Source organism: Poecilia reticulata, linkage group LG9, assembly GCF_000633615.1.
Source record: "Poecilia reticulata strain Guanapo linkage group LG9, Guppy_female_1.0+MT, whole genome shotgun sequence".
In the NCBI taxonomy this organism is placed as follows: Eukaryota; Metazoa; Chordata; class Actinopteri; order Cyprinodontiformes; family Poeciliidae; genus Poecilia; species Poecilia reticulata.
Genome location: NC_024339.1, coordinates 7,242,134 through 7,267,528, shown reverse-complemented (window position 1 = coordinate 7,267,528; position 25,395 = coordinate 7,242,134). Strand labels below are relative to the sequence as shown.

General features: G+C 39.1%; 1 protein-coding gene and 1 long non-coding RNA gene across 4 annotated transcripts; one reads left to right on the top strand and one right to left on the bottom strand.

Moving 5' to 3' along the window:
• The first annotated feature begins 629 nt into the window (after window positions 1–629).
• On the top strand, window positions 630–9,873 carry LOC103469723 (uncharacterized). The gene is made up of 4 exons (XR_534389.2): window positions 630–1,093; window positions 1,366–1,469; window positions 7,267–7,396; window positions 9,785–9,873. It is a non-coding gene; the product is annotated as an uncharacterized LOC103469723 (long non-coding RNA).
• Window positions 2,913–22,444, bottom strand: piwil2 (piwi-like RNA-mediated gene silencing 2). Of its 3 annotated transcripts, none has more exons than XM_008417596.2 (24): window positions 22,338–22,444; window positions 19,375–19,785; window positions 19,205–19,298; window positions 18,765–18,879; window positions 18,045–18,208; window positions 17,828–17,918; window positions 17,363–17,473; window positions 17,062–17,179; window positions 16,369–16,493; window positions 14,518–14,598; window positions 14,328–14,441; window positions 11,283–11,471; window positions 11,069–11,153; window positions 10,547–10,639; window positions 9,799–9,939; window positions 7,265–7,378; window positions 6,970–7,158; window positions 6,116–6,217; window positions 5,861–5,977; window positions 4,818–4,906; window positions 4,540–4,645; window positions 4,178–4,431; window positions 3,992–4,099; window positions 2,913–3,494 (listed from the first exon to the last, which is right to left on the bottom strand). In XM_008417596.2, the coding sequence occupies exons 2-24, from the start codon at window positions 19,783–19,785 to the stop codon at window positions 3,338–3,340; spliced, it is 3,168 nt and encodes a 1,055-aa protein (XP_008415818.1). In that variant the 5' UTR covers window positions 22,338–22,444; the 3' UTR covers window positions 2,913–3,337. The 3 variants fall into 3 exon arrangements, with proteins under 3 accessions (XP_008415818.1, XP_008415819.1, XP_008415820.1); XM_008417597.1 differs by having other exon boundaries at window positions 22,378–22,440; XM_008417598.2 differs by lacking the exon at window positions 22,338–22,444 and adding an exon at window positions 21,202–21,219.
• Between the last annotated feature and the right edge of the window lie 2,951 nt (window positions 22,445–25,395).

The following is a 25,395-nucleotide window of genomic DNA, read 5'->3' as shown; positions in this document are numbered from 1 at the left end:
AACAAACATTACTTTTTGATGAGTGCCATCATCAATGCACATCAAATGTGTCTCGGTCAATGTTAATTTAATTTTGGCCACTGAAGACAAATATTCTCCCGATGCGTGACCAAATGGACAACAACCCATGATGCAGCGTGGCTCATCGCACTTTTATTTTGAAAACCAACACGCAAAATGAAGCAGACACGTGACCCAGTTAATGCAAGGCCTAGTTTGTTGCCAGTCACGTGATTTTCACGTGACAACACAAGCCTCAAAGCGGGGCTTCATCGGACACGCCCCCTTTTTATTCGGTACAAGCCTCGAAGCCTGGATTCAGATAGCTCATCACTACTCAGGGGAGAAGTCAGTGAAAAGACTGAATAAAAAAAAGTAGTATGAAGAAACTGAAACCGGTGGCTGGTGCTGATTTTCTGTTCACCTTCTGACCCTTGTGCCTAAACTACTTTACAAACGCCACAAACTATTGGATTATATTCCGTACAGTGTTCACTGAAATTAAAATTGATACTCTATAATTATAAATATGTATATATTTTCATGTTCTCTTGAATCTTTTGAATTTTTATTGTTTCGAGGACCTAAAAGTGTGAAACTAATATAGGCTTGCCCCAAAAAATACTAAACATATTCAACTGTTTCTCATTCACACAATGATCACTGACAAGTTTTGTATTAAACACTTGAACAATATCTGATACAGCCACAAGATGTCAGTAGTGCAATTAATGGCGCGACTGTTGTCGTTTGTTTGACCTGTATGAAGTTTTTATTTACTGCTAGCTTTCTTTAAAACAGATCAGGACGCAGTGTCTGTTTTGCTATTTTTTTTTTTAAAGAAAAAAAGTTCCGAAACCTCACTCTGCAAGGTTTCGGAACTTAATGGCCATGACGGTTGAGTTCTCAGTTTGGTTTTGAGCCCAGACAATGCAACTGTAGCAACTGTTGCTGGAGATGAAACTATTCGTCTATGGAAGTCCTTCGAAATGGATCCTGTAAAGAAGGCCAAGGAGAGGCTGGTCAATTCGGCTAGCAGCGTCATTCATCAGTCAATCAGATAACTTCCCTTGTTTGTTCTTTTATGTCATAGGTATTTTTGATTATACAAATGTGTATGCAATTGTTTAAACTGCATACACAGTTTAAACAATCAGTTTTGTTTTGTTTCATATAAAACAAAACTGATGTCATTGATTGGTACCGTTTATTCAGCAGCTTTTGCAGTCAGTTTAAGACTTAGCTTATTTGTATATACTAAAAATCAGAAAGTATTTGATATATTTGTGCAAGAGCTTGTCAAACTAATTAAAAACAAGTAGTCTGACATTGCCATTTCTTACATTTTATGGTTTGTTTGGACAGATCCATGACTGGCCGCAGTCTGGGTGGTGAGAACAAAAGCAAAAGGATACAGGCTCCAGTTTACTATAACATCATCTTGGTTTAGGGGGATTCTGATTTTCCAGGTGAGTCAACTCCTATTTGGAACAAATATCTAAGAATTTACAAGTTCACAATGTTTACACACTCTGCCCACTTAATGTCTGTTCACCAAGGCAACTGGTTAACTTCTATTGACCTAAGAGACCTTCCACATACACTACATTACCAAAAGTATTTGTTCACCCAACCAAATTATCGGAATTATGTGTTCAATCACTTCCATGGCAACAGGTGTATAAAATGAAGCACCTACACATGCAGATTGTTTTTGTGAAAGAATGGGTCGTTCTCAGAAGCTCAGTGAATTCCAGGGTGCAACTGTTGATATGATGCCACCTGTGCAACAAATACAGTCATGCAATTTCCTTGCATCTAAATATTCCAAAGTCAGTTGTATTATAAGAAAATGGGAGTATTTGGGGATGACAACTCAGCCATGAAGTGCTATACCACAGAAACCGAATGAGCGGGGTCAGTGGATGGTGAATAGTATAGCGCAAAGAGGTCGCCAACTTTCTGCAGAGTCAATCACTACAGACCTCCAAACTTCATGTGGCCTTCAGATTGGACCAAAAATAGTGCACCGAGAGCTTCATGGAATGGGCTTCCATGGTAGAGCAGCTGCATCCAAGCCATTCTTCACCAAGTGTAATGCAAAGCGTTGAATGCTGTGGTGTAAAGCATGCCGCCACTGGACTCTAGAGCAGTGGAGACGCGTTCTTTGGAGTGATGAATCGTGCTTCTCAATCTGGCAATCTGATGGAGGTGGGGTTGTTTTGCAGGAGCTAGACTTGGCCCTTAAGTTCCAGTGAAAGGAATGCTGAATGCTTCACCATTTTGGACAATTCCATGCTCCCATCTTTGTTCATTAAATTAAGTAGATGTATCAATTTAATTTTTAATGGATACATCTGAAGTATGTCAAAGAAATTCAACAGGTTGGATTTCATGATTAGATTACTATTCAATCTTGCTACGCACAAGAAAACTGAAGTCTAATTAGGTATATTTGTGGGATCTTTATCAAACAGATTATTGAAGAAAACCTAATCCATGAAAATGTAAGGTATTGATAAAAAAGGAGAAGGATCAAGCCTCAATTTAGGTTTGGACCTAATAATTTTGAATATTTTAACAGTGGTTTACATTTGCATGTTTATTATTCTGGGCTAACATTTCTTAACATCTTCAGGTGTTAATTACCAAGACCTTCTGCTGTGAACACTCCCTGCTCAGGTAGTTTGTAGGTAGAGTTCAAAACTACCAGGTTGGGAAGGAGAGCAACAGTTTTCCTTAATACCATTTTATAAATCCAAGGTTTAAAGATATGTATGTACATATGTATGCTTGTGGAGATGTAAAATAATTTCCCTACCCAACCTCCTGTGGTTGAAATTAAACGTAGCCAAAATACAATAATATATTAATCTTAAACTTAAATAAATAAAATGTAGCCAAAACAGAAATCTTTAGAATATAACATCCTAAATGCTCAGTTTTATTGCAGGCTTTACAACACTTTCAGCAAAATTAATACACTACAGATTTTTTGATACAGCAGCATAAATGTGGAACAAAATAAAAAGGCTTGTTGAAATCTTTTGGGGGGAAAAATGGTAAAACTGAGAGCTCTGGAACAAATTTAGAGAACAGTAACAATACAAACCTTCTGCAACACTGAAAACCTTGCATCATAAACAGGATGTCACATTCTCACATTTTTTCCAACATTAAAAAAATCCCAAAAACTATAATGCGTTTCACACAATGTGTTAAGTCATTTTGATCATTTTGACATAGAAACGTAAAATCTGAGATTTCAATATTATTATAGCGTCATGTCTTCATCAAAGCTGTATGTTCAATGACTTGTGTTAGTAACTGGGTCAGCTCAAAGGAAGAAGAGTTTGTCGGACAACTGGATGGCCGGTTCTGAGTGCAGATACTGGCCGGACAGGAAAGCTAGTTTGTGGGCATACTTGCATGGTGCTGGGACACGAATGGTCCCTGGCCAGTTCCAGTACAGATGGCACATCTTGAACGTCAGCCTGACATGAGACCAAATTAGTAAGAGTTACCTTAACAGAACTGGAGCTGTTAAGTTCAGGAAAGAAAAAAACAGTCTAAATGAGTAGTTCAAACATTTATAACAAGCACTACCAAATAGAGTTTTCCAAGTACCACTTTCTTGACAGATACTTTCCAAATGTACTGGGAACGGACTTGGACATTCAGCATGTTGTTGTATGAAAGCAATACAAAAATCATTTTATTGTCTATGAGGGTTTATAATTGATGAGATTTTTAATTTTTACTCAGAGGAGTTGGACTTCTGAGTGGAAGAGTCAGGTTTCTTGCCAATTCTGTCCTTTGATATTGTTGCCGTGCACGTAAAACGTTTACATATAAAGTCACGGTAAAAATCTGCTTCTTAAAATGTTTACCTCATTAAATATTTCAAGCAAAGATCTATACAGCCACCTTGTTATGAGCAAGGTGTCTGTAAAACACAGTGTATTCAGAGCGATGTGGGTAGAGCACTTACCTTTGTAAATGGTCAGGGCTGAGGTTAGCTGTGTTGTACAGGGAGATGTAGTGTGTAGGAAGTCCACAACCCTGACGAATGTGATGTGCCATCAGATAAAAGTCCACCCTAAACATCAGACACAAAACATAAATTAGTTGCTCAGCTGTTTTGCCTAAGTAGCAAATCAAGCCTAATCAAACTGACCAGTCCTTCTGAGTGAGGGTGTGATCCAGAACAGTTCCAGGTGGAGGCGTGCCAAAACTGTTCGAAGCCCAGGCATACAGATTGGTGCTGATGCGCTTTTGGACCACAATGAAGACCAGTTTGGGCTCGTAGCTGGGAAACGTCTCGAAGCATTTGATCAGCTGTGGTATCTCGTATTGCTCGACCATTTTCAGCTGGCCATCAGACACACCGTCCCGATACACCACAATCTTCTCAGGCAGGTTGTGATTTATCTGTAGAGCAAACGGAAGACAGTGTGTTTTGGCTAATTAGTTTATTGTGATTTATATCTGGACCACCGTCTGGAGATTGAGTTGTAAAGCACACATGTAGATTGTTACCTCGTGGTACTTCTGCAGTGCAGCCAGCAAGCAAACTCTGAAGCCATGAATCAGTTCCTCTGAGGGCGTCTGGAAGGTAACCCTGGAGTACCAACGGGTCAGGGAGCTACTCGAGAGAAGGACAAATCAATTCAGATTCTTTTCAAATTAAGCTACAATGCAGAGTAAAAATTACAATTGTGACTCGAAGGTACACTTTTCAGAAACTACTAGAGATGTTACCTCAAAACATGGATTGAGTCATTTGGAGGAAAAGTGAATAAAAACATGAAAGATACCTGTTCACGCTGGCAACAAAACCCATGACTGACTGATGTGATTTGCTGGTGTCATGGTGAACATCAACTCCAACTACCATCAGGTTTTTCTGTTTGAGTGGGAGAGAATTTGCTGTAAACACCTGCACCAATGGTTCCCATTGTGAACATGTTATGGGACCACTGGTTTTAAACCTCCGATTTTAAAATCTCTGGGTTTAAACACAATCAGACTCGTCCTTCTTGCACCGACATAAGAGCTGCAAGCATGCATAGCTGTACATCCACCACAAATTCTAACTTACTGGTAGATAATTTTGGTATCTGAAACAAAGGTATTTTTTCCATTTTATAATTGCGCTGCTCAAAATAGCTGCCACTTTAATAAAAAGGAACTCAAAACTTTAATTCCACATTTATTTGTGGAAACATTTGGTGCTTTTAATAAGGCCTCCACTCTGTTATACATACAAAGTTTCCACTGAAAGCTGCTCTAAAGAGATTTTTTTATTGCAAACATCAGGGACGTATATGTCTCCAAAGCAAGACAACCTGTGGGAAAATCAGTTCACAGACTTGTTCTTCTGTGCTCTGACTATAGCCTGTAACGAATACAACTATAGGAAGATGGTCACAGGAAGCAGAAGAAGCCCTAAAGTATTGTTTTGAGGTTACAGACTGAGATGCACTGTGCTAGCCACACAGAGAGGACATCGATACCATGACTAAATGTTGAGACTGACTGAACTTCATCTTCATCCCCACAAGAACAGTGAAATGCTTCCCCAATAGCATTTAGTGACTTAAAGAACCATTGCTAAATAAAGAAAAATAGTCTTCAGGGGAGGGAGACAAGTAATTATTGAGAATAATAAAGCAACTTAAAGCCAAGATTAGAGGAATCAAGGAGGCGTACGGGAAGAAGCTGGAGAATAAGCTCCAACAGAATAAAATCAGATGTCAGGGATGAGGAATATCAGTGTCTGTGAGCATCATGTTCTTTGATTTCTCCTGTGCACTGAAAAATCAGTCAAGCTGTGACTGTTCTGCAACTTGATACCCACCAGAGGGATGTTGACGGTCCAAAGTTCTCCTCCTAACTTGCTGTTCACCTGCAGCAGAATCTTCTGAGCAACACTCTTAAGCTTCATCTGCTGAGATATTGTCCGGATATTGATGGCCTAGAATTAAATTTACTTTTCAGTATCTGGATTGTAATATATACATATTTTTAAACATGTAAACCCCTCTGGGTTTAAACACAAGATTGTTGTTGATGAAACACAATAAAACAAATCAAAACCAGAAACAATACTGACCTGAGAAGGAATCGGGCTTTTAACACAGCACAGTTTCTTGATGGCGCTATAGAGGTCATCTCTATTGCCGACCATGATGCACACAACCAGCTGCAAATTGGGCTACACACAGGTGTGAAACTAAAACTTAGTGTTGACATATTTGTACACATATTTTGTGTCTGTTAGCAAAGTTTAAGCATATTTAACTTTAACTGCAGTCCAGTGCAAGGCATGAAAAACTTTGAAGCTATTCTTGAAACAGTAGAAAACTGTGAAATACAACTGAGCTGGTATTACATTTAGTCTGAAAGACCTGCTATTCATCAACGTACAAAATGTCAGAGGTCTTCAGGCTATACATGTAAATGATGCATTTATTAAACACGATCAATAAAAAGTGCTGGCAGAGAAGTTGAGATTTGCAGAAGCCTTTGTTTGCTTCTATGGAAATTTTGTGTTAGGCTTTCACACTCATTTACATCACAAAGCACACAGACATTGCTGGAAGAGAGGAAAACCAGCCAGAGTTCAAAATCCATTTCTAACTTGCATGACTTAACATTAAATTAACAAACAAGGACAGTTCAACGGTTTTACACACCACAAAACTAAACTAAACTAAAAAATAAAATTTTTATTTCTTGTTTAAATCATTAATTTAACAGATGGGACACTTGGGAAAATACCCAAAATATAAATCAGGATCATTTCTAGGGAGGTTGGGTTCAACTTGCATTCATTTTTATCTTAGCTGCAACTATAAACAAGTATACATCGACAAAACTAGAACTTAAATTACACAGTTCTAATTATATCACATTATAGGATAAAATTGAAATACATTTGATATAAAGTGGGAGGGAATCCCTTACCTCACTGGTGAGATGAGAGTGAATACTTTTGACGTACGTCTCAGTTCGATCGTCCCGCAGCTCCACTCTAATGGGGCGAGCCATTCGTACCCCGATGGGTCCGGCTACCTTCTTAAAGGTGGAAACAAGTTCTTCAGCTTGGTCTGCACAACGAGACGGGTAGAAGATGGCCCAGATGTTCAAAGGGACCTGGGAAGAATATGGATCCATTCATTATTTCACAAACAACCTCAACCTCAAAAGTCAAACAAGTAACTGTATTATAAAAACATAAAAACTATCATTTGTCACTTACAGAGCTGATTGAAGTGTCTCTCACAACCTCTCTGGACCAGGAAACATCAGCTCCGGTTGGAATTAAAGACGTCTGAAGACAGATGGTTTCAAGCGGCAAAGTTCTTCCTTGAACCTGCAGCAAAGGGGGAAAGTAAGCTTGAGATTCTTTGACCATTTAATGGGTTATCATTCAGATGCACCAGTCAAAACTAGAACATGTCCTAAAACCAGCACAGACTTGTTAACTGAATAACATAAAGATCATATTTTTAATATAAAAACACTCATTAAATGAAGCACCAGATGAGATGATATTTGTCAGTTTTTAAATAATCACACGTTGGCATATTGTAATGACAAAGGATGGAAATTGAAGAGCCGCAAAATGCTGTTTTTGACTGAATCCAGAACATTATGTGCTGTGCTGAATGTATAGCCAAATAATTTGATCCAGCGTTAAATTGTTTAAATAAAATCACAAGACCTTTCAAAAACTGCTGCCACATTTTCTTTCCTTCCTTCCGAGGAACTTTCTACTTTGTGAGTTTGGTAGTAAACAATCTTCAGAGATTTAGCGTAATATTTGTAATAAGTAAGACGCCAAGAGTTTGGAGTGGCAGATCAAAAATTCAGACAGCAGGTTAAATAACAGCCGAAGTATAAACACTAGAGGTGTGCTGATCGATCGGCCACCGATCATAATCGGCCGATTTCCGTGAAAAAGTGTATGATCGGTGATCGCCAATCACTGTCTCTTGTTGCCGATCACCTGCATCTCATTTCGCAGCCTGCCTGTGCAGCTGGTCTCCTCTTTCCTTCACACTGCGCAAACGCGCAGCAACAAATCCTAAGCGATGYGGAACTATAACGCACTGAGTGAATGGGGAAGTTTGCGTGTTGCAGCGGAAAATTGAAGCACGTCAAAATGCATCAACACGACGAATCTAATATGGCATAAAAACAATGGCATACTTGAGGAGTTTGGCTATATCGAGGCTCACTGCAGAAAAAAAGACATACGGAGGATCAGATGGCAGGTAAAGCAGCGCAGAGCTACAAACACTCACCCGGATTATTAGCATGACGGTCAGAAAGCTAAACAAATAACTCGATAAAATAATTAAATCTTTGAGCTGCAATATGGTTCTGCTCTCGCTGTTGAACCGCTGCTACGCGCTACAGGTAGTAATATTTCACAGACGGAGCGCCGCTTCTGCTCCACCTGGTAGTGACTCTCACACCGAWCCTYTGCTTAAAGCTGCAGCATCTAACTTAAAAAAATACATTTTACATACGTATTAAAACTTTCACTGTCCTAACATGAGACAGATAATCTCTGAAAAAATAATCGATCTCCTCTGGCCTTTTCTGCATAATTACTCTGCTCAGTCAGAAACAGCCAATCAGAACTAGCAGTAATCAGCTAGCTGCCATGCTATCAGGAAGTTTTCATTCAGTAACTCAGGATTGTTTATTGTAATGGATCCTGTATTTGCCTTTGAATTTTAAGTTTTATACTTGAATTTTTTTGGCAATGTTGAGAGGTTTTATTTTGACTGTTTGCATTATTTAGCCTCTTCAGAGCCTTTATATGTTTTCAGTCTGTTAAAGATAGTATTACCGATAGCAGTACAATTTGCACAATGCCTGTTTTTTTCTTGGAAAAAGTTATTAAAAACAAATTTTTGTCTAAATTAAGGTGAATTCATGGTTCCTTTTTCCACATAATGTAACCGGTAGTGCTTTTGATTTAAAAAAATAATTATGTGATCGGTATAGGTGATTGGCCCTCATGGGTCATCGGTATCGGCAGGAAAAAACCTGATCGGCACATCTCTAATAAACACAATGAAAACTAATCAGCCATGAAAACATATCTTGGCCAACTTCTGCACAGAGCTACAACATGTTTTTTTTTAGAATCAGTTGTTGTCCATATAGGTCTCTGAATAAAAAACACCTGCAGCACTTTGTCTTTAGATGATTAAATAAGGGCAAGCCCACTTACATGACATTTAGGTCAGGTGACAAATATAAAAAATAAAACCACCACTGTCACCACATTTTGTCTTCTAACCCAGTGGTCTCCAGCTATGGTCCTCAGGGATCCCTGTTCTACATGTTTCAGACAACCGCCTGCTTCAATGCACCTGTTTCAATTGAATGCATCGTTTACCGGCTGGTGCAACACCTGAGCGAATTTGACTTCTCACATTCCTCAAATCAACAAAAATGGTGTCAGTGGTTAGTGTTTTATTGCCGTATACGCATTAGTTTGTACCACCAAAATATCAAAGATTCAGGATAATTTTTTCTCTAAATTTTAAGGACTGAAGAACTTTGGCTTTGATGATTATTTCACTTGAATGACATTTTCAATGCTTAAAACAAGAACTTAAAAAGTTGACTGTTGTCAGATTTGCATCAGGCACTTCGAGCAAGACTTCTCTTGTTAGACCCGGTACTGCAAAAAGTGTCTCAGGAACTTTGCATTACCGTCTTCCCCAAACACAAAGTAATTAAAAACTTTTTTCTGTAGTGACTGGTTCCTACTATGAGGATCTCTGAGCCGATCTCCAGCCCCCATCGGCTGAGCTCCTTCACACTTTCAGGATTGGAGCTGATGTTCTTCAGAAGCTGCTTTATAGAGTTGGTGTGCTGCTCACTGCTCACGTTGATGTGATTGGTCAGCTCCTGTAAAAAGTTAAGACATTAACATTTACCGCAAGTGTTTTTTTGCCATCATTGCTACCTAAAAGCACTTTAATTCATCTACTAATTGTCTTAAGCTCTTTATATAACAGATGTATTTAGCACACTATAATAAAATATGTTAAAATATGCAAGAACAGAAATCCTATCATCTTTAATGCCACTGGTAAAATGTGTAAGACAAATCTCATGATGTTAAATGAATAATCACGTTAGCAATATCATCATCATCAACTTTATTAATAGAGTACTTCAACACACAGCTGAGACAAAGTGCTGAACATCATTAAAATAAATAAGATGATAAAAGCATAGAAATATGTCCTCCCACTTTCTCATGAAAAAACAGAACATGTCTTTAGTGAGGAAAAACTTTGTAGCATTCTGTGAACAATATATCATTTAAAAAGTTCAGACATGTACCTAACATACAGAATTAAAGAAACTTAAAAATAATTAATGAATGTTCTTTAAATTAAAAAAACACAACAAAGATTAGATTACATTTTAAATTCTGTCTCATCTGTGTATTGAGGTCAACGTTTTGGTAGACTAAATGCTGACAAGGTTATGGCCCAGCAATACTTACCTTCATGGCTCTCATGTCTTTCCTCATTTTCTCTGGGATTCCTGTCAAGAAGGAGAGCTCTGGCACCAAAAGGATCTCACCGGTGATGATTTGCTGCAAGAAAGGAACAGACGTGAAACAAAACTGAAAGAGCAACAAGATGAACCCCTGAGCATCTTACTTTGAAGTTTTATTTTCTTATTGAGGATAAAAGTTTTAATCGTTCTTGGGTAGCTGACCACTGATGTCAAATTTGTTGTGTGGATTTGACTCTTTGATTTGTAAGAAGTAACATCCGTTCTTAGGGAAAAAACATTTATTCCAAAATCCACCATGTATTCACCTAAAATCCAAAAAACCTTAAACTTGGTAGTGCTGAGCAAGACTTGCTGCCACCAGTAGGTGGTGGTAGTATACTCTGACAAGAGTAATGGATGTCAACTGAGCTGTCCACATGAAAGACAGTGACTGTTTTACTACGAATGTGCCATTTTAAACTTTTAAATTCATGGTGAAATCACTGATGGTGAATGGAGATTTTACCTTCCCTCCTGGTCTGGACCTTTCCTTTGGTCGATGCAGGAGTAAGGGTTGGTTCATCTCTTTGATTGTGATTCCATAGTTCTTACTGTAACAAAATCAAAAGCAAGACATTTGTTCTTGAACAAAATTTCTGATTTGGCTCAAAATATTTAATGAACTTGCACTTTTTCCTGTTGAGATTTGATTAGTTCAAGATGGAGCAGAGGAGTCTCACCTGTAGTATTCCAAGAAGGTGGTTTTAGTGCCATCCATCAAAGTGAAGGTGTCGTTAGGAGACTTATTCCACTCAATGGAATCGATGCGGTACGTGCGGTTGTTGTACCGTGTGATAACTATGGCTCCCACTAGTTCTTTGGTGCACACATCTTGGAAGTTCTCTTTACTCTGTCTGTACAGCATGTTCCTACAAGACACCAGGACACCAGCTGAGGCCTTTTCTTTTTATTTAAGTAGCCCCACACCTCGGTTTGTGGTACTTTTCCTCAAAAATTAGATGCTGGGGCGAGATTATGAAACAAATCATCTCAATTATATCTGGAAATACTTATTTGGGCAGAAAGTATTCACCGTTCCCTCCCAGAAGACAAACAAGAATATTACAGTGTTAAACCCATCAAGCTATACAAAGAGCCCAGAATAGACGGTGACATTTGTGTAATGTCCCTGATTCTTACAGGTAAATTGTGAAAAATGAAATAAACACAAGAAGAAAAAACTAAACTGCTACATTCTGGAAAAGAGTCAGAGCCATGAAAGATATATTACATAGTGTGTTGTGAAGAACATATGGAGCTCACAGGCTTTTTCACAAAAAATGACAATAGATGTCCATCTACTGTACATCCAACTTAGAACGATATCAAAATGTTATTTACTAAAAGATTCATTACACCAGGAATTATATATTCCAAACACTTTCTGACCTGGATTCTGGATTGACCCAAGATTCAGTTTCTCAGAATTAGGCCTGTCGCGATAAACGATAAATCTATTAATCGCACGATAAATTAAATCTATCGACCTCATTTTAATTATGGTCTCTTCTGACCTTTTTTTTTTTCTGTTGATGACACTGAATGAAAAAAGGCTCAGCTCCGGTGCTCTCCACTGACCCTCCCTTCCTCATTTCCTTAGTCTAATTAATGTCCAGCGCACACTACACGAGTTGTCAGCGCATTTTCAAAACCTCAGACACACCTTAGCCGACAGAAATCCTAGGTATAACAGTTCGATCGGGTTCCTTGTGCCGTGTGGTGTCCAGCCACATGGGCACAAAATAATGGCTACAAGTCCAGTTAACTAATTTTAAAATCAGGCATTAATCAATGCTTTACTAAAATCTACCTGTGATGCATGTGGCTAGAGTCAGCGTAAAATCCTGACTGAATGAAAATCATTGTAACCCATTTATGTCATTACCGAAGAATAGCTGAAAAGTTACCGGGTTTATCATCTGCGATAGCAATTTGGCTCCAACTCCTCCTCTTGTCATTTCTATATTCTTTGCACGAAATGTTGAAATATTAATGTTGTTTCCACACATCATCTCCAATGTCTGGACTTCGGGTTGTGCCGTGTCAGCTAGTTGGGATTCCCCTCCGTAATTTCCAATCAAAAAGCACGGAGGAGAATCCGCGCTTTCTGATTGGCTACCTGTCACATTCAGCGTAATGTGACGGGAATCAGGGAAAACCTCTGATTTAGATCGGAGCGGCCACGATGATCTACCGTAACCCACCACACCACTGCAGGATGATCGGTTACAAAATCACCAGCGACAATCTTAGATCGGTCAACGATTTAAGATTGTTTTAAGGGGAGAATAGGGGGCAAAAAATGATGCAGTCTGAACTATCGCATTAGGTAGTCGGATGTGCCCACCTTCTTTATTTAAATCTAGTGATTACTGAAGGGGAATATAATATACGGACTTCATAATCTGCACTCTTTTGGTTGAATGCAGTATTTATTTCCACTTTGGTTTTATGTTGTTTAGTTTTTATTCAAGTACGTTTTTTGTTAATGGTGGGTGAGAATACATTTTATTTTTGTTTTTGGTTGTTTTGTTTATTTAGTTCATCAGTTCCAGTGTTATGTGTTCTTTTGAAAATAAAGTGTATCTATCTATGGCAGGAAATCCATCCATCCATCCATTTTCTTTACACCCTTGTCCCTTAGTGGGGTCGGGAAGGTTGCTGGTGCCTTTCTCCAGTTAACGTTTCAGGCGAGAGGCGGGGTTCACCCTGGACAGGTCGCCAGTCTGTCGCAGGGCAACACAGAGACACACAGAACAAACAACCATGCACACACACACTCACTCACACCTAGGGACAATTTGAAGAGGCCTGGCAGGAAATCGTGTGCATTATTAGTCATTTCCATTAAATCAGTGTCAAAAGGTATTGAAACAATATTATCGTTTATCGCAATAATTTTTTAGACAAAATTTGTTATCGTGACAGGCCTACTCAGAATACTGAAACATTCTTTAATACCAATTAAAAATTGAACGAGAGAAAACGTCAGCCGTGTCTCAGGTTAAGGTGTTGGATGAAACGGCTGTGTTCAGTGATCTTATGTTCTCTTGAAAACAAGATTCAATTTGTTTGAGGTTTGGCGTGAAATGTCCATAGTGGGTGATCTGAGGAGACAAATCATGTCGTCTACCAGGGAATGTTGCAGCACTTCATGCTTTAATGGCCATGGTATCACTGTGCTTGACTTGCCAACAAACTGGGCAGATCTAAAGCCCATAAGAGTCTACAGAGTTCTGCCAAGAGAAAGATGAGGAACCCTGGGCTTTAGGTTCTTGTAACACTTCGGCAGAGCAATGGGCTGATCAATGCTACACGCGAAATTCATTCAAAACAAGCCTTGTATAGTACATGACATACCTTCAATATATATCAATATATACCTATATTAAAAATTATTTCATAATGGTGTAATCTAATATACTCTTTTAAAGAAAAAGACATTTGCCCTTGAATAATGAATGTTGAATGTTTATTACATACTGTATATGTAATGTTGTAATTTGAATTACTGAACTAAATCAACCTTTTATATTCCAATTCTTTAGAAACCATCTGTTCATGTAGGAATAAGCAATGTATAAATTGGTTGACATTTCTGACAGACTTTAGCACGGTTAGCGAAATTCATCAAGACGAAACAAAAGCTGCTAAAATATTTATTCGGAGCTGAGAGCTCCTGCTAAGAAGGCTAAACGGCTCTTTATTTTGAAGTGTAAACTCACATCAAGTCCAGCACAGAGTCGTTCTGCAAAACTTTGTGAGTCACTTCCACAGACAGGTACAGACCTCCATCTGTGCGCTTAATAGCGGTGGCATAGCCTGGCCACACTTGAAGCCTACGAAGCCAAACAGAAAAATGCTCAATATTAGCGAGTCAAATTTTCTGAGGGTGAAAGTAAACTTGATACTAACCGTTGTTTTTCAAGAACAACAGCGCTTTCGGGATCATAATGGTTTCGGGCCACCTGCTTCAGCCCAATGATTTTCATCACCCTTGAAAGAGAAAAACTATGGTCATATCCTGTTATCTGTGCAGCTACACATTATTCTACAGCAGTGTTTCTCAACCTTTTTTGGGCCAGCGCCCCCCTAGCCTTTTTCCAGGTCCCTCACCGCCCCCCACCAAAGAATTTATAGGCTACTTTGCACCGACAATTATTTTATTATTAATGTTACTATCATTATTGTAGATGTTTTGAATCGGTGCACCGATTATGTTTTCCCGTACACTTCAGCGCGTCTTACGCTCCTTCATCTCGCGCACATAACGGGGTAAATGTAGCGAGTTTTGCCCTAAACGTATCGCCGTCTGGAGGAGGGGGGTTAGTGGGATGCGAGCGTATGTTTCTACGCTCCTTCGTGGGGGGTGCCGATTTATGTTTTCGCATCCACCTGAATAATGTGTAGTTGCGCTTCTGCCCACGGCACTTCAACATTTTACCTTTTATCTGGAAATAGTGTCTGTTTATTCTTGCCATACAGTCCTCTGTATTAATTATTGTTCGAAAGGTCTTGCCATACCAGTTTATTCCTCTGTATTTACTTTAGTTTCTTAGATTATTCTTGCATTTTGTTCTTCATTTATTTCCATTTAGTTTCCTTTGATTAGTATTGTCCTCTCTTGGTTTATTGCTATGTCCACTTTAGTTTATTTCCTGTTGCTAAATTTATTTAATCGTTTATTGACGCTTCACTCATCACCTGTTGTGCCTCCTAATCGTCATGTGTTTCACATCATGTGTTGATTTTTTCACTGTTCAGCATCGGATTCTCTGTTTTTATTCCATAATTCACATCTAATTCGTCACTCCGTTTTGCCCGCTTCTCATGTTTCAGTTTTGCACAAGGTGCAACCGCCGACCGCCGGTCGGGAAACATATTGATGGTGAAAAGGCAGACTGACATAAACCTTTTAAAACAACAGAAACAATTTCGATATTCTGATCATTGAAATTTAAAAGTGCTATGTTGTTCTATCGCCCATGTTTCATACCGGACCACTTTCAGCACCGTGTTAACGCTATAAAATGAACGCTCTCTATCGAGGTATCAAACATGGAGGGATTTCTTTATTTAAATGGGTTCATTTTTCAGAGGGATCGTGATTTTACTAATTACATGTTTATAAGTGCGATTTTCTGTTCTTCCATGGTAGCGGGCAGCTTTCAAACAGAAATAAAACACATTTTAATATAAATTGCTGCTTTGACATGATCACAGAACTGCCAAAACATATGTAGCCTACATAAATATCAGACAAAGTGAACCACAGCAGCGTCATCAGCCGGTGTATCGCTGAACTGATGCGGAGTGGAGCTGCGCCATGAAGCTACAAACACTGAATAGAAGAAGAGCTGCCATCAATACAGTTGCAGCCAAGCATGGTTTAATGTTACACAATACAGTTTTACCAAGTTGCTCAAAGTCTAAACGGGTATTGTTGTGGATTTAAGGTATAAAGTTTACCTTCGACCAATTGCCCCCCAAAGGCATCCCAGAGCCCCCCTTTTGTAAAAAATGTCCGCCAGCGCCCCCTGCCGTCCTCTGAACGCCCCCTGGTGGGTGGTACCGCCCACGTTGAGAACCGCTATTCTACAGAATTGTGGAAAAATTTACATCCCAGAAGGAAGGCTTTGAAGGGATATAAAAGAAAGCAATCATTTTCTTAAAATAGTCTGGATTGCTTTCAGACAAATGTATCCATGAGATTTCATTAGTTACATTTAGTGTCAAAAATAAGGATTAAACAAATTTGTGAAATACCTTCTGAAAACCACATTGTAGAACGGGATGCAAAGGTCACAGTTCGGGGGCAAAATCTTTGTCATCTGGATTTTGATTTCTATTTCTTGGTTATCAGTCCGTCTTGAGCTCTTTAAAAGGACCTCCTGCATCTCATCAAAAGGTTAAAGGCAGACAAGAAAACTGTCAGTTTGGGTTTATTTTTCACTTATCTGCAAGGTAAAAAAGCTATTAATTAGTAAAATTTATCCGCAGAGCATTCCAATCTGCAAAGGAATTGATTCAAGACATGCTCTGTTTCCCCCAATGTATTTTAAGCCTGGCGGGCCACCAGGCTTTACTTGTGCCCCCACCAGACTAAGCACTGCTTTTTTTAAAGTCCTTGTAAAATGTTTCCATTTTTTAAGACTTTGGTGTTGGTGTTCAGGTATTAATCTTCCAATCTTTCAATAACACATGATTATAAAGTGATATTTTAACATTTCCTGTCAACTTTAACTATTTTTTTTACTTAAAAAAATGAGGGGCTGTTGGGTGAATGATTGCCCTAGCACCCAGCTAGGGCAATTAGCGAGTTTTCTGGGGAAATCTTGATTAGTTGATATAACAAATCAAACCAACTAAGTAGACTGAAAGAAAAAGATTTTAAAAAAACTTGATTTGTCCAGGTTTGCTCTCAACTATACCAAGTAACACAATTCCTATGAAACTTACATCTTTGAGTTTAACTGGCAGGTAAAGGATGGAGCCATCAAAAGCCACCACTTCTCCTGTGGTTGAGCGATGATCCTTCATCATGCCAAAACGCATCGCCATGGATTCAACATTCGGACTGATGAAAAATTCAAGACATTTCAAAATGCAGATAAAAAAAGATAAAAACTTCCTGTTTGCAACTTCTAACAAAAATTATGAATTCTTATAGTGCAAAACATTCCCTGAAATCAAACTTTGGTTTTCATCATGTTTTGTTGGAAGGAGAATTAAGGGTGACGCCATGAAATTGTGTACTTACGTGAAGGTGACATGGTACTGATAAACAGCTTCATTCTTGCATGAAACTACGATGTGGTTTGACCCAATTGTTATGGGAGCTCCTTTTGTTCCAGTTTTATTAATTGGCGTACTAAGCAGAGACAATAAAATAGAAATATAAATGAACTAAAAAAAGAGGAAAGATAAGCTTTGTATTTGTAAAATACTTTAGCAAAAATGTTAAACAAAATAACCTATTTATTTACAGCTGAGGTGGTAACACTTACTTTGGTTGAAATGGCCATCGTTACTTTCTGATACAGAACATGTAACTGTATCAAACTATTTTGCAACACCAGACACTAAAACAAAACCCTTTGAATGATGAAAGAATGAAGGAACCGCCTCCAAATAAGATAAAACCAGGACAAAATGTTGTGGGTGACTAAGTGCTGATATTGTCTAATGACTGTGATATAAAAGCACACAACAGAAGCATACTTACTGTACTGCCTCCATTGTCATCTCCTTCTTTGGTTGTGCACTACTTAGAGGCACAGGCAAGTCCTGAGTCATTGGAACAACTTTCAAAACTCCTTTGGATTATTTATATAACAAGACAAACAACTTAATACATTTTAAAACACCTTCAGGAAAATTAAAGTGTAAAGAGGTTTAGAAAATGCATGGACAGACGGTCAGTTATCTGAAGCTTTCAGTACCTTCAGGATGAGGCGGAGACAGCGGGGCTGTTTGGGGATCAGATGTTGGAGAAACTGGCTTAATCTGACCTGAAGGCAAAGCAGAAAGCAAAGCCTGTCCTCTTCCCACTCCAAGTTGTGGCAGAGCTGCCCTTCCAAGTCCCACAACCATCTGAGGGCACAAACTTCAGCAATGGAGAAAGCATAATACTCATCAATTACCCATCAATTACCATAGCAGCCAGGACTGCTAATGTGTTTCATGATGGAAAAAGTAAAGCAGATTTTAGCAAACATATTCTTTATATTCATGTAGGATCAATGGAATATATTTTTGGACTGCATAATCAAAACTTACACCAATAATCACAAGTTAACAAAAACAATTTTGAAATGTCCATATCGGCAGATGTCTTTCAGATTTTCTGAAACAAATGGCTGCAGATTACACCACAAATCACTGTATTTTATTCACTGTTGAAGTTATTTGGTTATTTTTAAGTTGGTTAATAATATCAATGTTCATATGACTGAATATAATTATAATCAACCAAGAAGACTAAATAGCAAAAATAAATATATCCAAATAATCCACAGGATAGTTTCAGGGTTCAGGTCAAATTTAACCATCAGGCCAACTACACTTGGTAGTGTGGCAGTAATAATGCATCCTGCTATTACTGGATGTTAGCCATTTTTACAATTAACATCTGAGGTACTCTATAGAATCAAGAAAACTACCTGCTTCCCCTCCCCATCGAGTCTCCACGGTGACCAGCACCCTGCATGGCGGTGGTGAGTCCTACCAGGGAACCTTGAACTTTCACCTCTCCACCATCTCCAGATTCTCCTCTTCCTGCAGAAGCATCAATTCTTAAGGTTTTACACAAAAACTAGATCATGAGTTTGAAGGAGTCCAGAAGCCTTTTAAGTGCATAAAGCACTTTTATTTTTATGGCAAATCTCCTACCAGTTCAGATGGACATTCACATTTCTTAATGATTTCAGCCAACTTTGCAGGCCTCTTAGCAGGATCAATGTCAGCAAGGTATGGGAGTCAAATATTAAGATGCCTAAAATGTAGCTGGCAATAAAAATGCTAAATATGCATCATAAGGAAATACAGTATATCAGGGTTTTTGTACTAATGTATTCTTTTTTCAAAGTCTTGTAGTACTGACCCACTGCTGGAGTTCCTCTTCCCCAGGAAGTCACACCCATTCCTCTAAACATGGACACCAGCGTTGACCCTTGACCACAGGGCGGCGCGCTAACCTGTAAGAGAACAGAAACCTCAGTTACCATTGAAGCAAATCTGATTTTATGAAAAACACTTGAGAAATTTCCCAACCTCTTCTCCTCGTGGAGCAGCTGGGTCTCCTGCTGAGGCTGGGGGTGTTTCTAACATGTGCTTCTGTTCATGTTGTTGCTCCAGTCTAGGCAGGACTGCTCCTCGGCTCACCCCGACCCTGGGTTCAGCTGATGGGAGCAGAAGGCCTCTGGCTCGGCCGACTCCCACCTCGTCAGGCTGCACCAGCAGCCCTCTGCCTGGCGCAGTGGAGGACGGCAGCACTCCTCGTCCTGCAGGGATATCGCCAGGGGGCAGGAAACCCCTGGCTCGTCCTAACCCTAGCCCTTCTGCAGAAAGCAGCAGCCCTCTACTACGTCCTACAGCCATTTCCACAGGCTGCAGTCCTCGTCCACGTCCCAGCATTTGGAAGCCTGCGTTGTCACTGAGGTCAGGGGGTTTCCTTGGATCCATCTATTTAACGAAAAAGATTTTGTGGTCAAGAAAGGTGAGAAATTTATTCAAACTAAATATATCCCTTAGAAAAAAAGGCTAAATCCAAATATGTCTCAATATAATGCATCAAAAGGGTTGGAATAGACAAATATTGGATTTAATGTTTACTGTGATAAAATTATTATTCAGAGTTTCCCTCAGTATATTATAAGCCTGGCGGGCCACCAGGCTTAACCTTTGTCCCCACCAGGCTAATCATTGCTTATTTATTTAAGTTTTTAAAAAATGTCTGCATTTTTTAAGACTTTATAGTTGGTGTTCAGACATCAGTCTTCCAATCTTTCATAACACAGGATTATCAAGTGATATTTTCAAATTTCCTGTCAACTTTAGCCCTTTTTTTGACTCAAAACATGAGGGCAACTTGATGAATGACTGCCCGAGCACCCAACCACCTGGCTTAGCAAGTCTTAGGGGGAAACCTTGTTATTGTTAGTGTTAAAACAATGGAGAACCCTCAAAAAATAAATTACTATATATAAATTAAATAGCAACAAAATGTAAAATGTAAAGTTTTTTGATTTTCCAACATGGAGGTCCCAACCACATGGCATATTATGTTTGCCCTGGCTAATACTGAGTAAGTAGATTTTATGCCAGATTCATAATATTTTATAGCTTCTTACCAGCTTGACATGTTTCTTTGACAGCCAATATTGTGGCCAGAGGTCAATTTTTACTCTGCAGAATGGGCTTTTCTTTTTTTTTTTGTCCAAAAAGCATTTTATTTATACAACATCAACTGCAACGCATGTAGATTGATTTTTGTAAGCCTTGTCTCAAGTAAACAATGACCTGCAACAATGACCTATGATGAATAAAATTATTTATATTTACCTCAAACAGTTCAAAGAACATTATATTTTCTGTGTGGATGCATTTAATAAACAGAATGAGTGACTGCCAGGTCAAATGCTGATTGCTGATGCCAGGTCAGAGCCAGACACGGAAAATTTGGCAGATTTAGATGTCTGGCCAACTGATTGGTGCAAATATATTTAGCAGTGGTCTTGATAAAGTAATTCATATGGTAAATATTTAATAAAAAAAATAAACTTTCTCTACTTAATTGATTATACAGTGTGATGAACAGAATTTAACATTTTTAACAGAAATAATTTAACACTCATTAAGTTTTATATTTTCTCTATAATCTTATTTTAGTTTCTTTTATTTTCTAATTTCCCCCAATATTCTATATGAATTTAATATTTGCTGTCACTTTTTTCATCATACATTTATTTTCTCTATTTCTTCGGCATTTTCTTCTTTCCTGTTTACTCCATTGTCCATTTATTTACAGATTTCTTCTTTTTTACTCATGTTCTTTTTTGGCTCTTTCTTTGAGGTAAAGTGACAAAAGGGTAAACGTACTGGATGGCAGCCTGGTGGGTCCACATTCAGAGCCAGCTTCTCGCCTACTGGTAATAATCAAGATCTAAGCTGTAAGTAAGGAAAGTTCTCATTTTGTATTTCTTGGATGCAGTTTTCCTCATTAATTATTTTATCAAGCCATTTATCGATTTCTCTTTTTATTACCGATTTTGGCAGGTTCAGTCTTCCACAGGCATGTAGCAACTTCTAAAAACTGGCAAAATTATTACAGAAACAATTATTCCAGAAAGAGATGAAGATGACAGCAGGGAAAGTGAAGAAACGGAGGCAAATGGGGGCATTTGATGCCTCTTTCCCCTAAAAAATGGGGTCACGTGAGCAATTAAATTTATGAGTCTGACAGTCGAGCTCACAAGTTATAACCCCACATCCCACGAGTGGAAAGCGCCCGCAATGTAAACCACGCAAGGAGGGAAAACGGGGGAATATTATGAGGTCGCAAGTGGTACATGAATTACAGTGTGCCTACAGCAAAATTAATGCAAAACTTTCCAAACAGTAATGAACGCAAAACTATTTAATTCGATTTTAGCGCTTGCGTTCCTTCCTTGTTGCGCGAGCTTCCTGAGCGCATGGAGAACTGTAAACTCAGGAAAGGGAGAGCGGTCTAAACAGGGCCACATATCAATTTGTTTTTCTCATTTAAATAACATTTAATAATTTATCTATAATACTTTTGTGTTGCGAAACGGGAAAAATTTGATAAAAATTGATTCATATTTGCCTGTTTTTTTTTAAAAGCAATTTTAGCTACAATATCTGTTCTGCTACGCTTAATATTAATTAGCCAGACAGGAAGGCGCCGAAGTCCTGAACTGTTAAAAACCTTTACATTCAGATTTCACAAATTATAGTCATATTATCTAGTGAATGAGACAAATGTCGTGTGGAACAAACTAGTTTTTTAAATCAGCAAAGTCAAATAAAATCCCCAAAACTTGGAATTTTCCACTTCGACAAAGAGAAAATTTACATCCGCTAGCTAACCTATCCACGTGTAAAAGAACAAGTCTAAACACGCCCTTAACCTCTTGAAATTACATGTAGACGAGATTCGGGCTACACTTTAAGCATTTCAACACAACTAGATATTACAATTACTTTCAAAAACTTACAGTAATATGGGAAATCCGTGTATTTTCCGCTCCTTCTTACCAGGTGTTCAATTAGGCCCTGTTCAATCTGTCAGACTCGTTCGTCTCACTTTTTGTTGGATCCGCCTACCTGATATCCTATTGGTTCACCCAAACATTCTGCAGTAAGGCATTGGTCTACGCCATCTGTCAATCTATTTTTTGAATAAAGTGCTCTTTTGCCCCCTAGTGGACAACACTGGCGCAACCTGAATAGAATTTATTTTTGTGGGTTTGAGAACATGCAAAATTAGTTTTCCATCTACAACAGGGGTGTACAAAGTGCGGCCATTATTGGCCAGTGGAGTGATTTTGTGTGGCCCACCAACTGCAGTTCAAGAACGATATAAATCTGGCCTGTCCAAACTATTTATTTTTAAATCAGGGTAAAATTTTTACCAGCAATTTTTTTAAAAGTATAATACAAAGTATTTGTCTTTTTATAACCAAGATTTTAATATAAGTAGAACCGCATGTATTTAGATTTAGAGACTTTACTGAAAAGCTGACTTTGCTACACCCAAATCAGCTTTTATTTAATTCATTCAACTTGGCAGAATATAACAAGTGTTTTTAAAGAAAGTGACTCAAATCAACAGAATAAATCTGTACAATCACAAACTGAAAACTTGTTGCCTTCATTTTAATAAACCAAATGTGCAAAGTCATTTACATTTTTAGATCTACAATGAATAACATCTGTTTTCAACAACAAACAACAAATCATCCATCCATCCATCCATCCATCCATCCATCCATCCATCCATCCATCCATTTTCTTCCGCTTATCCGGGGTCGGGTCGCGGGGGCAGCAGSYTTCAGAAGGGAGGCCCAGACTTCCTTCTCCCCAGCCACTTCTTCCAGCTCCTCCGGGGGAACCCCAAGGCGTTCCCAGGCCAGCCGAGAGACATAATCCCTCCAGCGTGTCCTGGGTCTTCCCCGAGGCCTCCTCCCTGTGGGACGTGCCCGGAAAACTTTCCACGTCCCAAGAGCCAGCTTCTGCAGCCGAGGATCAGACCGCCAGGGTCCCCTCCCTCGGCTGCCGCCCATTACACACTGCACCCGACCCCTTTGGCCCCTCCGACAGGTGGTGGGCCCATTGGAAGGGACCCATGTCTCCTCTTCGGGCTGAGCCCGGCCGGGCTCTGTGGGTAAAAGCCCGGCCACCAGGCGCTCACCATCGTGCCCCACCTCCAGGCCTGGCTCCAGAGTGGGGCTCCGGTGACCCACGTCCGGGCGAGGGAACGCTAGATGCAAGGTTGTTGTGCATCATAATGGGTCTTCGGGCTGCGCTTTGTCTGGTTCCTCACCTAGGACCTGTCTGCCTTGGRTGACCCTACCAGGGGCATAAAGCCCCAGACAGCATAGCTCCTAGGATCATTGGGACACTCAAACCCCTCCACCACGATAAGGTGGCAGCCTGAGGAGAGGACACAAAATCAGACAACTTTAATTGCTTGATTTTATCTCCCACCCCTTTTTTGACCCACCTGACAAAAACATTTTGAGGACACCCCTGATTTACAATGTTCTCCAGCTGGTCCTACAAATAGAGAGATGTCAGTAATTCTACTTTTAGATTGTTTCATATATGTGCGTAGCTTGAAAATAGTAAACCTCTGGAAAAGTTCCCTCATTGTAAATACATTAAATAGAGTAAATTGTGAAACATTATAGTTTTCCATATCAAAAGTTATTTTTGAAAAATTCCCAAAGTCTTCAGCTGCTTGCAAGGAAAGGTGTTTTGCTTTAGCTCCTGAAACTTGGTTCTTTTTCTGAGCCTGCAAGTGACCATTCACACAGTTCTACACTTGTTTATTGTAATTATGTCAGCATTTTCATGTGAAAGAATTTGTTTGATACACACATGCATACTTTTATTATTCATCTACTTCTGCACTGTTTATTCATAAATATACAAGCCACAGTTTGGAAATAACCTTCATCTCTGGCACTTAGATTAAATAGATCCATTCAAACTCTGATTGAAAAACCTCTTGACAGCCACTAAAATACACACCATGATACTATTTTACCAGCAATATATGAATATTCAAGTTATTTTCATTTGACAGCTGTTGTAGTCAAACTGATTTTTAACATGGGATTGACTTTAGCATGTTTTTGTGACCAGTTCAGATAAGAACAGGTGCTGGAAATCTCTTTTTCTTCACTTACTTTGATACCGATAAAGTTTTCAAGGATTACTCAGAATTTCACAAGTTCACTCTTATTTTTTCAGTTTGTGTATACCCAAACTCCTTAGTGTGATACTGTCAGTTTCTCCGCAAACAATTTGTGTTAAGTTAATTTTCAAGCGTTACCACTTCCAGGAGCTGCTTTGATGTAGAGTTGATGTTGAGGCAAGCAGGGTTTGGGCTGCACAGTGGTGCATATGGTGGTACTGTTGCTTTGCAGTAGAAAATCTTAGTTTTGTATCCTGGCCTGTGGGTTTTCTGCATGGAGGTTGTGTGTTCTCCTTCTACACGTCCAGGAAGGTTAATTGATCTCTCTAAAAAGTTGTAGTTGTGAGTGTGTGTGAGCATGGTTGTTTCTTCTGTCTGTCTCTGTACCCTGCCTGTTGTCCAATGACCGCTGGAGATAGGCACCAGGTCCCCTGGCGACCCTGCAAGGTTAACCGTGTTAGATAAGGGATGGATGGTTTAAAAAGACAGAGAATGAGACGACTGCTGTGGTCACCTACATACAACACCTGAAAGAAAAACAATCTATGAACAGAAGAGGACTCTCTTTCTGTTGCCAGCCACTTCTAAAACAAATGTGTTTTTCTCTTCTGCTCCTCACTTAGATTTTGTTGTCATGATGAAATTACCTGGTTGTGCCCTAGCTTGTGGCCTGGTGCCTGAATGTGTCATTTTGTTAAGGTCATGTTTGGAAAGCCGCAATTTGCTGCCAAGAAAACAAAATAACCCATGTCTGTCTCACTCCTGGCCTATGAAGAGAGGAGATCCTCACTTGTCTGCCTTTAGCCATAACCCACATTAACAGACGTTGAACTGCAACTCACTGACTGCTCACA